At 32.4% G+C, this 13,890-nt stretch overlaps 1 protein-coding gene across 7 annotated transcripts in view; it reads left to right on the top strand.

Moving 5' to 3' along the window:
• The window catches only part of LOC115241868 (kinesin-like protein KIF13B), a 36,959-nt gene extending 29,493 nt beyond the window's left edge, over positions 1-7,466 (top strand). For 6 of the 7 annotated variants that reach the window (XM_029817804.1, XM_029817805.1, XM_029817806.1 and 3 more), the window contains 4 exons: positions 74-257; positions 478-678; positions 768-944; positions 1,028-7,466. In XM_029817804.1, the coding sequence (XP_029673664.1) occupies positions 74-257; positions 478-678; positions 768-944; positions 1,028-1,119 (654 nt within the window). In that variant the 3' untranslated portion in view covers positions 1,120-7,466. The remainder of the gene's footprint in view (positions 1-73; positions 258-477; positions 679-767; positions 945-1,027) is intronic. The other variant, XM_029817803.1, reaches the window with a different exon arrangement.
• The last annotated feature ends 6,424 nt before the right edge of the window (positions 7,467-13,890 follow it).

The following is a 13,890-nucleotide window of genomic DNA, read 5'->3' as shown; positions in this document are numbered from 1 at the left end:
GTGTGTGTGTGTGCGCGCGCGCGCGCGCGTGTGTGTGTGTGTGTGGCTTTATTAATTTTTTAATTTCATGTAGGTCGTGCGAAGAAAAAAGACTTGTAGCGGTACTGGAAGGCCTACCAGTTCACAGCATAGAGCTTCGTTTCCTATGGTCCGTCCACAACTTTCCGAGAGTAAGGCTGCAGCACGTTTGGAACAAACGCTACAACCTAATATGTCATATGAAAACGGCGACAATAGTTCTTCGGAGAGAATCGATGGTATTATTAATTCAAGCAATTAGTTTGGCAGTATTATATTTTGACAGCGTTTTCATTTTTCGACAAGTTGCTCGAATTAAGATTGAAATTATTAATCTTTGTTTTGAAAGATCTCTCGAATTTTTATACTTTGATTTTTAAATTGTGCACCACTATATGTGCGTGGTTTTCCTTTTATTAAATCTTGATTATGTATATAAAAGATTTATTTTTTTTGCAGCAGATGATGTCAGCGACAAAAGTTCGGCTTTTGGTTCAAGACATGATTTAACTCGAATGGAAACTCTTTTACCAGATTGGGTCGTCGTTGGTGAATCAGTCCTGGTTCGTCCTTACAGTTATTCCGGAGTCATAGCATATGTTGGCCCTACAGAATTTGCATCCGGAACTTGGATAGGAGTTGAACTTGATGCTCCAACTGGTGCGAATAAAAAATACACAATTTTCTTACAGTAACTTATTATTTTTCCTCTATAGATTGTATAAGATATGTCTTTTATTATGTTCTAGGCAAGAACGATGGTGCTGTTAATGGTCATAGATATTTTACCTGTAGGCCAAAATGTGGTATATTTGTTAAAGTGGATAAGCTAATTCAAGACAGACGGGGACGAGCGCTTAGAAGCTACACCAAGCAGGAATCTGCACCAGCACCATCCGCATTAATGCGCAGGAGCGTTAGCAAAGGTAACTTTGCATCGATTATTTTATTACATTAATACGTCATTGTTAAAGCGATGTTTATTGGAAAATTATTGCTTCTTTTATAGGGGAAGGCTTACATTCCTTGCACCGAAGTCGTAGCCGAGGGGAAGGCCTCTCTACAGCAGGTACACTACGTTCTTTTTCACGCGGCAAATAAACGAATCGTACACAGCTTCGACATTACTTCGTGTTGGTAAAAGCCACTACATAAGTATCCTAATTGCTGCATGCCTATGATATGTGTAGCAGCAATGTTTCAGTCCTTTAGACATTTAGAGGGCAGCTATTGATTATCCTCAAAGTAATACTTGAAATATTAGGTCATTAATGTGTTATGAACCCACACACGAAGCGTGGGTTGTTTTCGACTCGGATCATGCTGCGTGAGTGGTGTATCTACTTTCGAAGATAGTGACCGATATATAATTGCCGCTATGTATCGAAAGTCGGCAGCGTTTATTCATTTACGAGCATTCCACAATTTTTATCACGACTGGAAGCATTTGTTTTACGCGAGAGGAAGGAAGCATAATTGTGTGCGATTTAATTGTACATTTTAAAGGAATCAAAAGTCAATGCGACATTTTTTCTTTTACTCTGTGTATGTCAATCTGAGATATGTAACGACAATTTCATGTATATATTCCATGTAACGGTACACATACTTTGCATTTATGAAATCGGTCCGTGTTGACGCGATGGATACGATAATAATAAATCGATTTAAATATTGGCTTTTTCACACATCATCATTGGATTATACACTTTCCAAAATTACCTTACGGTAATTTACACGCTGCTGGAAAAGTGCCCAATGAAAGGATGAAAACGTTAAAAGACACTTTACATATACTTTACCGCGTTGTGTAGATTATTTAAAGATTTTATATGTATACAATTGTTTCATATATTGTATTTTTTTAGCGCGATTATGTATAAGTTCCTTTTTATTGTAACATACATCTTTTCTCACCGTTACCCTATTACACGAATATGACACATCTTAATTTATACATTCTAAATGCATATTGCATTTTTGGAAATTGCAAACTGATCCTTAAATACTGTAGTTAATTGATTTAAGAGACAAGTTGCAAATGTCCAAAGATACAACGTCCAAGTTGTCAACGTCGAGTCGCAATATTAGGTTTAGGTATTAGAAAAACTATATATATATATATATATAAATATAAATGAGCTTGCTTTGTTGTATTAATTGCATATAGCTGTATATTCATTAAATTTTTTGGTGAACGTCTGGGTTGCCGACGTTATATCTCACTTTGTCTATAGACATGGCAATATAAACATTAGCAAACAATCTATACACATTTCATATTTCTCTTTAACATGATTCACGCATTATCAAATAACAGTTATTCCCATTATGAGAATTAAATTTGGCTTTATTCCAAAAGCTACTACACATAATCACAATTCAAAATCGATGAGAACTATTAGATTTCCTTCTTAATTCATGGAATAGATTGTGTCGTAACGAATACGAGGAAAAAGATAAAAAATAAGCGCTTAACGACTAAGGTTACTCGGTAACATTTGCCCAAATTGTGAAAACAACTCCTCTGTCCAATTAGAACAATACTTATATTATCAATAATGAATATAAATTACTAATGAATATAAATTACTTATGTAATATTTATTGAATATAATAATAATCGCCACGCGCGGCGCAATGTTTCCTTAACGTGACAGACAATTGCACCGTTTTTATATAAATGACAATTATCTCCACGAGAAGGAAACTTTGTAACCTTGCAAGGCATCTGTCCATTTTTGGTAATCGAGATCGTTGAGGAAGAAACACAAATTATAAGACTCCACATGTCAGAATGATGCTACATGCTTGCCCGGCATGCAATAACGTTAATAAATTCTTTGTTTTAATTACATGTTTTCGGTTTTTGCATTATTACATTGCAATCGACATTTATATTGCTTTGAACGCATTGGAACTCGTATATCGCTTGCAAAACGAAACTTGTTTCCCTTTTCTACTTCAAGGATAGCGCGATATATTGTTCAAAAATAGTCATGTATGATTTTCACTGTGTATTTTACATATAACAAAAACTATTGGATTATATTTTTTACGAATTCTTTATAAACATACAGCCAAAAAAATAAAGTTGTTTTATCTCACAATACACACACATATATATTACCCAAGGAAAAAGAAAATAAAAATACGAAAAAATATATTAAATTAAATGGAAATTGAAAAACAACACATCTCTCAACAATAATCAAGAAACTAAGATTTTTTTTTTAATCGTGGCCTTATAGGGGGTTAACATCAAATGATTATCATTATGTTATCAGGAATATAATGTTCGAAAAGCTGCAGTGGAGCATCTAGCATTGACAGAGCTTACACAGCCTATTCCATCCCGCAATAAGACAATGTCCATTTTTACCGTTACAATTGTCTAAAAATAATTGTTCACGCTATACTTTGTACCCTAAATATGATTCTAGAATATAATATTTTCGACCAATCGCGCGATTTTACCTCTGGAAGACTTCCGAGTTTGACATTATTAAACGCGATCGAAACTGCAAATGACACGCGCTCACGGTCCAAAGTTCCAAAGAATCGCACAGGAGGGTCCACATGATCAAAATCGAGTCTCCTAACTATGGCTGTGAAATTAACCGATGTTTTGCTATTTACGCTATTTTTCCTCGATTTTTTTTATTCCCGTACTTGAAGATATCACATGCGCCGAATTACGCGCTTATTTTCGTAATTCTCTTCTCTTTAAACAGGGTTTCTATGTCTCTCTGAATTATATATTTAAAATATATATTATAAATACATATCTGTCTCTGTTTATATATTCAATATCTCAACAAAACGTCGAAAAATTTTATTTTAGGAAATTGCACTAAAAAATCTTCAAAATATTCTCTTTATCTGGAATCTTGATTAAAGATATCTAAAAAATCAGGGAATTTTTTTTATAAGATTTGAACAGACACCCTGTCAAAGTATCGCGAAATTCTAAAACGTCTCAAACGCTGCTGCCGATTAATTATGTAAATTATGACGAAGGTTACAACTCGAGCAATTTATTTTCTATCGTGATTTTCTATGTACGAAAGAATAAAATATATTTTAAAAAAAAGATTATGCACATCGGACAAATTTAAGGATCGTGAGTCGATAAGACGACAGCGAGAACGACCTTATTTTTATAATAGATAGATAATGATTAATTTGATACAAATTTATATTATATAAATTGTATCGAAAAAATTTTTCTTAAAATATATTTCTACTTAACGACATAAATATTTTATGTTTTATATTATTTGCCGCGATACATATGTATATTAAATGCATTTCATCGCAAGAGACTACAATATTAATTCTATCTCTATGTATTTAATGATTCACACTTCTCTCGAAGTGTCTTATCGACCGCATTTGTCAAGCGGGTGCGCTTAAATATTGTCAATTAAGCGAAGAAGTGCAAGAGTATGTAATCTTGAATTCGGAACTCTTCTATAAACCAGTTTTCACAGTAAGACTGTTCGGGGACGCGATCATATTAATGTAAAATCTACACACATGTATATGTACAACATAAGTCTCGAGATTGGTGTTATATTTTAATGTAATGTATAAGAAAAAAAACGAGAAAAAAAAAAGAGAAGAGAAGCATATATATAACGGGAAAATAACAAAGAGAGTATGTGTCACGAAGAAAGTGACGAAACATCTTATTCGTTACGTTTATCGGTTATCATGGTAACATAAGAAAAATTAGCGAAGTGTGTATTTGCTTCATATATCTCTTCTCATTTATTCTAATCGCATTAAATAGATTTATCAAGGCGGCACTATACATATATGTTAGGTCCACGACACTCGCGCGCGTTCAACTTGGTGTAATTATAAATACGATTGTCACACAAATCGTGATATCAAACACGGCTATCTCTTTCATCGCTGAGAAAACTAAAAAAAAAAAAAAGTCACTTATTAGAGACGCCACGTTTGTGCCGAATCCGTTTGATCCACGCTACTTGTCATATATGTATCTTATAATATCCTCTATATACGCGAAAAATCATATCTTCCTTTCGAGAAAATCAAATCAGATCAAATATTCGAATAGATCCATTGCACTCAGCCGTAGAGGATTTACATTTCGATTCGTTAATTTTGATCCTAATATCTTACATCAAATAAAACATTTGACATATATATATATACATACACAAACGTTTCTTCCTCTTTCTTTCTAATCAATCGAAATGAGATATCAATGTTTTACGGTATAGCGTGGATCAGATGGATACCCAACATAAACACGATAATCACCGAATCGACCGAATCTTTCTATCTACTTGGTAAATATTGTGCAATGATGGTGGCAGAGAAATGGCGACGTAAATATTTCAAAGTGTGTAATAAATAGTTTCAGTCGATCGGCGATTTTACGCTATAAGTGTAGAGCCTCTTCTGCCAGAAATAATGAATGATACAGTTGATAATTAGATAATAAGAATTTCGGAAATTCTCTTTGTAGATCGATAGGATGCTATGTCGTCTGGTTGTAGATAACCGGTAATAGGAAAGCCTATTTTTGCATTGTGCGATTAAAAAAACGAAGAAAAAAAAAAAGTATTTAGCCAGTTCATATTCAGCGATTATACACACACTTGGATGGAGTGTCATATAAAGCTCCAAACTATACAAGAACAACTTGTAGGATATTGACTGTCAATGTCGTAATAATGTGATTCATATAACATCCAGATTCAATGCTCATCGATATATGCTTATTATTTACTTCTTACAGACTGCTGTAGCTTCCGCTCCCTCCCCCCTTTTTCGCATAAATTATTATTTTTATTTATAACTTATTACTTCGACTAACTTTCAATCATTCGATAGATAATGGTGGGTTAAACAATTTATGTTGCACATTGTTTACAAATTAGAATAGATCTAGAAAATGTTTTAAATAGTTTGAAAACAAATTTATTGTATAATTCGAAAAACTCTACCAATTAATAATTAATTGAATTATCGAATGGTACATGAAGGTATTTACGATGTAATGTAAAACATTATTTTCTCGAGATTACAGTCGTAAGTAATCGCAAGAATCAACTTCTATACATACATCATAAATAGCGCACCAATAATATAAAGACACCATATACCATGGGTGTAAAAATTTCTTATAGTACGAAAATATAATTAGCGGACTTATATATATAAATATATATAAGTGATATAAAAGACATTTATTTTGCATTGTGCATAGCAATTCAAGTCGATCGAATTATTGATTCAGCCCGATCGAAATTTCAATATTTAAAAAATATAGGTAGCGCGATTGAGCTAGTAAGTACCTCTATGCACTCGTGTTGGTATAGTTCGTATAGTACATATATTCTGGCATAATGTTTAATATTTACTTCTCTGAATGTTAGCATGGAATATTCTAATCGCGATCCATCTTACTTACACGCTTCAAAAATTGAAATATTATTTATAAAATTCTAACATTAAAAGTTGGATAAAATACGAGTGCAAAGTAGAGTCTATTAAAATTTGACCCCGCGTTAATTTTGGCACACATATTTTCACAAATACTGTAATATTGCATCCCACAATTAGTGTGAAGTAGGATATTCGTTATTTTTTATTTTCCAAAAATTTTTCTCTTCTATCCTTAAAAAATTAACGAGACTCTATTGCCTGTGTAATATATCCATTTTAACAAAATTCAGAATTTTTCTTATGAAATTAATAAGCAACTGATAAGCATAGGAATGTTTGAAATCGTTTTTTGGATTAATCTGAATTGATTTGAAGGAGATGGATCTCGTAAATATTCCACAAATCCCATTTTCTTTGGCTCTTTCTTTCGCTCAAATTAAAATGCGTAATATATTAGTGTGTTTCGAGACGTTTCTTCGTAATCTTATGATTAGAAGTTAGGTTTGCGATTCGGTTAGGGCAACGTGCGTCCACGGGTATCAGAAATATATCACCCGCACAATTTTCATGTCTTACACATCACGCATGCATGCATATACAGTCATATGCGTATTCATTAGAGACATACCCGCTTTAACATGCTACGTGAGGAAGATAAAGGCAAAATAAAGAAAATGTAACTAGCGAATATATTCCATGTAATTTTTCTTGTAATTGAAATGAAAGCTATTCATCCTTTTTATAGCTGCAGCAAGCATTCTTACTTAAGCGATTACCATTCTTTGCCGCAAAAGCAAAAATGTACTTTTCGATCTCGTAGGCTATCTAAGAGCTAATTATTATTAACGAGGAATACACTAGAACTGTGTCGTAAAATCAAGGGATGATTACCGTGTAATAGTATTATTTTATAAGCAGTCAATAATATTATGATATCTATCGAGATAAGCTAAACACTGTATCACCCCTTTCTCCAGAATTTTGTCATTTATGAAAAAAAAAAAAAAAATCGTATATTCATTTCATAAGCTCGTTTCGCGTCTCAAGAGAGTATCTATATCTTGTTAAATAATATACATAGCGCGATACAGCTGAGACAAGTATGACTTGAACAATAAGGTGTGTACATTTTAATTTTTATGAATATAATAAAAATATTATTTAATGTTCTAAAAAAAAATGTGTGTGCGTATATGTTGGTCGATTGAATCTTGCTGCTCGAATCCGATAACGATTTGCCCGATTCATTTTTGTCAAAAATCGAGGTATATATAATTATTTAATTAAAATGTTTAGCAGAATTAAACATGTTTTATTAATTTTAATAGAAATCTAATAATTAATTTTTTATTTACATTTATTATTTAAGATTAATTTAAGAATAATGACAAATAGAGGGATAGTCTTGCATCGCATTGAATTATCGATGAATGATATAAAGCTAAAATTACCCTTTTACTTTTTAGAACAAAGTGATATTCGCAATAAGAAATAAACATAAATTTATGAATTATTGTATATTGCCGATTCAACTAATTAACTGATCGAATATAATTAATTGCGCGATTAAGATATAATGAAAGACGTACGCGTTTAACACGATTAACTTTAGTAAAGGCTCGATGCGTAAATCTGTTTACTCAACTATTATTAATATTATTATTATTGTTATTATATTTTTTTCTGCATTTTACGCTCCGCTGTACGTTTCCATACGTGTGATAATAATAAAGAACTTTAGCAGAAATTGTGTATTCTTCAAGCGCAACTCGAATCCCTTCTTGTGACATTAAATATCGCATAAAAAAAAAATTGTACATGTCACATACATTTCGACGGTACATATGTAAAATGAAGCTCATATATTGGCATAGAAATAAGAAAACATTCGTTCTCTGTGCGTGCGCGCGTGTATATATGTATCACGGATGTACTCCTACGCAGAGACCGAAGAGAGAAATGCATATTATATTCATCTAATTTAAATATAATGGGATGACTCCTGTGGGAATGTCGGTGACTCTAGTTGAAGAATTTTTCAAGGTCCTTTTTGTCCTCGGAAACGCGCACAAGAGGAGGGTAGTCCTCATCTCGTATAGTCTATCGCAAACAGAAGCGAGCGAATGCACTCGTGCGTTTTTCTCATAGCCGAAGAGCGACTTATCGATGAGAGATGTCTGCAATTAATATACCTCTTTGGTGGCCCTGACTGGCGTTATTTGCCTCAAAGAAAAGATAGATAGACGCTTGTAACGATATTCACTGACTGTCGTTGATGCATCATGATATTCTGCGAGTGTAACATCGCAAGCATTAATTTATTCAATTACCTATATATTATATAGCGTGTGTAATATATTTATCTAATTCTTTTATACTATAATCGATCCAAAAATTACTGTCCAAAATTTTTCTTCGACGACATACATCGAATGGAAAAATAATAATTAGAATGAAAATAATGATTAAAATTCTAAAATCCATATATATATATATATCGTTCAGCTAATGGGTTTTAAATTTGTTGAGATATTATATTAAAATAATTCAGTTTTTTGCGGAGAGAGAAGTTGGTTTATTTTACTTTTGAGAATCGTCTCAAGCATTGACATTCAGCAGTGCACGAAATATGCTCGGATGTAACGCATGCTCCTCTTTTGCTTTCACATCATGGCCATGTTCTCCCTCGGGTGTAAGAGAGATTTCAAGAGTTGCCTTCTCTTCTCTTCGATTCCCCGTCTTCTCTCTCTCTCTTCTTTCTTGCTCATTCTTTTTTTCAACACAAACGAGCATATATTTCGCATCTCAAAGCTGCGATGCGATGAAGGAGTGTATACTTCGAAGACGATGGGATCAGTGAACCCATCCATGGTCAGCACCGATCGCCGTCTGCTCTTGTCGTCGCGGAGATGAAGTATACATAATATACATGCTATAATGTATAAATACATAGCGCCAGCTTCTTTTCGTAGCGCCGATAATATGCAGCGAACCGTATGAAGGTGAACAAAAGAACGCGCACGCTTTATCCCCTGTAAATGCAGATGCGTACCACAATAATGTCTCTTAGACTTTTTAAGACTATGAAACAGTCATTGTGTTTTAACCGTATTTTTTTTTTTCCCCTCAATGTTCTTCGATAAAATTAATATTTCCTGCTTCGATTTAAGGATGTATGTGTCATATGTCAAAACATTGATAGAAGCATGAAAATTTCATAGACTGTTCTACTATTTCTTCTGAATATCTATGCAAAACCCGAGTACAATTTTCTTAACGGTTTGGAAATTATTTAAGTTTAAAGTTACTATTGATTTTTATGGAAAATCGCGTATTATAGCACTTGTTGACAAATTTGACAAGGAAAAAACATTGCCAACGAAATAAAAATTTTCACATATATTAAGAAAACTTTAATAAATATTTGTGCAAAACTTGATTTAAATTCACTTGATTTTCTTTTACAAAGACGTTAAAAACCATATTATTTTGTAATATTTTAATTCTTTTTATAATCCGGATTTATTTATTTGTTTTTTCAAACAGTATAAACGTAAAAAATGTTTTTTTTTAATTTTGACATTTTGCTACAGCCAAAAATATCTTTAACAATGGTTGGAGAAACGTGTGGCAACAAAGAAAAAAAATAATACGTCGTAAAATAAGCGATAATAATAAAATATTCAATTCCCTAGTATGTATACGTTCAGATGCAGTCTCCTTCAATGGGTGCACGAACGTATCTGAACATGCGTGGATGCAAATCGATCGTTGTTCGATTCGCGAGTACAATTTCTTTGTGAACAAACAGGCGAGAAAGGATTCACTTTCATTTTTACTTGCAAACAATCAATTCTACAAAATCATTAAATAAATAATTGTATGCGTGACTGTTATCCATTTCACAGCAAAATTTATATCTTTTTAATTTCAACCGGAACGCGTAATACATATTTCATCGAAGCTCTCACGCGAACCGCAATCAACACTGACGTTTATATATACGTGGAAACGCGAAGGAAAGAACGTTCTCTAGATTGTTTGAACGTTTGAAACTTTGCACCGGAGCGTCATGCTGCATTTTCTTTTTTCTTACAAAATTAAAGTTGCGTTCAGACATCGCGTAGACTACGGAATAATCCGTATGCGATTCCGCTTATAAACAAGACGTGTTTCGCCGAGAATATTTTTATCGATAGACGAAAACAAAATATTTGCGCACGATATCTGAATTATAAGTTTCCAATAAAAATATCCGACGTAATAAAAAGAATTTATATTTTATGTAAAACAAAACTTTGTAAAACAAATCCACAAATTAAGCGTAAAGTGTGTTGTTGCAATTGCGACAATATTCGTGAAACAAAGCGTGGAATTGTAAAACTAGAAAAACGTGACAAACGTAACGACGATAATTGCGACAAAGTCGTGAAATCGATTCTGTCATATTTTTTTCTCTTTGTTTTTCATACAACTTCTTTACGTCGTTAAACGTGACGGAAGAAACGACGTCTCGGTGAGATTTTACAATTCGAAATTGGAAATGGGAGGAAAGTCCGATTATGATTTGTTACGCACTAAATATCAACAATATTATTATTATAAGGTCGGAAGAATTTTTTAAACGTTTGTGCGGAGAATTTTCTTGGAGGAAATCGCTTACCTTCCTGCACGGAATTCACAACGGATCGTTACATTGAATATCGTATTAGACATTAATTTCCTAGCTCTACAATGGACAATGTTATTTCGACTTCCGTCATTCAACTGTATAAATTTGCGAGGCAAGTAACCACAGGCACGTGCTTACGTGACAACACTGGTGGAAGGAATTGCACGTACGGAAATGCGATTATTCACGCTCGAAACTCTACATATCTCATTTATGTAAACATCGTATGTTCGTTGATTTGAACGAGAGGAGCAATATAATATTTATACTTTTATTTAATTAATATTATCCATGATAATTCGCGATTATTGCTGTCTCTCTCTCTCTTCCAATGTGAGAATTTGAGTCAGAGATGGTTGATTTCTTAGTTTTAAACTGGTTGGAATCTTGCATTCCGCGAATATTGAGGGCATGCTACTGATTAACGTAAGTTTCCATCTCCAGAAAAGTCCATACGCTTGATTCGCCAAGTCTTTTGAATGATTCACTTTACGATCTGAGATTACGCGGATATAAAGTTGCGGATATTTAAAAGGATGTTTTGGTACAATAGCAGCAAAAAACTCTCAAAATTAAAAAAAAAAAAACATTTCTTACGTTTATATTATTTGAAAAATCAAATAAATAAATCCGGATTATAAAAAGAATTAAAGTATCACAAAATAATATGGTTTTTAACATCTTCGTAAAAGAAAATAATAATTAATATTTTTCCAAATTTATGACAAAAACTTTTGATCGTGAATACTCCCTGAAATCAAGTGCAAGAAACAAAAGAAAACGAATAATTTGCAGAGAGAGAGAGAAAGAGAGAGAGAAAGATAATATTTTTCTACCATTTTTAGTAAATAATTTTTAAATGAGTAAATAGATTTAAATCAAGTTTTGTACAAATATTTATTAGACTTTTCTTAATGAAAGTGAAAATTTTTATTTCGTTGGCAATGTTTTTTCCTTATCAAATTTGTCAATAAATGTTACAACACGCGATTTTCCATAAAAATCAATATTAACTTTAAACTTAAATAATTTCTAAACCATTAAGAAAATTGTGCTCGGGTTTCGCATAGATATTCAGAAGAAATAGTAGAACAGTCTACGAAATTTTCATATTTTGCCAATGTTTTGACATATGACATATACATCCTTAAACACCGTCAACGACATAATAAAAAGAATTATCTTTCGTTTAATAAAAAGATGGTGTGAAAACATCAGCACCGAGATCAGTGTCACAGATTCATCTGGCGTTCGGTACGCGATGACCTTTCGAACGGTCCATCGTGTCGCATGTGAATCAAACGGGAAAGGGAAATAAAATACGATGCATCGCGTATCAACCTTGCGCATAATTACACCAACGATTTTCCCATTGGAATAATTGATTTTTGCAGCAGTTCGAGAGCGAGAATCTGCTTGTTAACAATGTAAGAAGTGATCGAGCACGATACACGCATGGGAATTAAATAATGGGATAACGAGAGATTCTTGAAATATTGATTTTTCACAAAAATTTCCTTTCTCAGGCAGTAAGATTTTTTACTCCAGATTTTTTACTCCAATTTGCATAACTGGAATCTATGAAGTAGACTCTCGGGAGCTGTCACAAATACGTCAAATAAGACTGTTGTCGATTTCTATAAAATTTTCTATCGATAAAACTTTGTATCATATAACATCGTGTTTTATACACATCTCATGTTTTTTCTCTAGAATTTTTTGTTGCATAAGTACACATCTAATAATCTTACAGTTGAATTACTAATATAAATCTTTATGAAAGAAGCGATCTCTTGAGATGATTTTATGGTGGATGATATTTCCGAGTGTTTGTTTCTCTACGAAGAACCGCGTGCTGATGAATCACTCAACAATGAATAGCTTTCATTAGTAGTTTAATGGTTAATTGCCGCCTGAGCTTGTACATAATCCATCTAATGTTTCTTTTCATATTTCTTTGAAAAAAAAGGTAGATATTTACTTTTATACAGACAGGCCTAAAAGATTTCCAGCTTACATCCGGACGATCTCTTGAATAATTTTTCAGATAATTCTAAAAGTTACTAAATACTGACAATTAAAAGATCTAGAGAGTAGCTTCGCCTTTTTTTCAAAAATCCAAAAGTTATTAAAATTTCGAGAATTGAGAAATCTAATAATCTTTTGTTCTACAAAATTTAAAAATTTTAAATTTAAAAGAATTCCAAAAATTAAAAAATTTTATTACTTCTTGATTTGCAAAAATAAAAAGATTATTAGACTTTTAAAAATACAAGAATCTACTAACTAAAATTTTTTAAAAATAAATAATAGAAAAATTATATTATATGGTTTTGCTTTTTCCTATCACAGATTAGTTTTCTACATGTTTAGTCTACAAATTATATTAACATAATATAGAGCGAAATATATCAGCGAAATAGCTTTTAATTTTGGGATTGTCTAAAAAATGCATTGTAATAAAGATTTTTAGATAGCTATAATTCTGTTTCTTGAGGATATACAACGTGCAATTATTTCATTATTTTCTATTATTAAAAATGGGTTGGGTCAATCTAAGCGACGCGACTATGACCTTGACCAGATGAAGCAAAGCTAAGAAGAACTGAAAGGGTCGGATGAGTCGGCTTGATAAACGATTAGGATTATAGTGCAGTATACGCATCTTAATAAAAGAAAAAAAATTTACGAAAATCGACAGAATATAATTTTTGGGTGTGGCATTGTGTCCCAACGCGATCGTCTCGAACTGATGTCTTTGTCGATCTATCTTT

The sequence above is a fragment of the Formica exsecta genome, unplaced genomic scaffold, assembly GCF_003651465.1.
Source record: "Formica exsecta isolate Colony F162 unplaced genomic scaffold, ASM365146v1 scaffold526, whole genome shotgun sequence".
NCBI classification, from domain to species: domain Eukaryota; kingdom Metazoa; phylum Arthropoda; class Insecta; order Hymenoptera; family Formicidae; genus Formica; species Formica exsecta.
The sequence above is the reverse complement of the archived record's forward strand: the minus strand, read 5'-3'. Positions and strand labels throughout refer to the sequence as shown.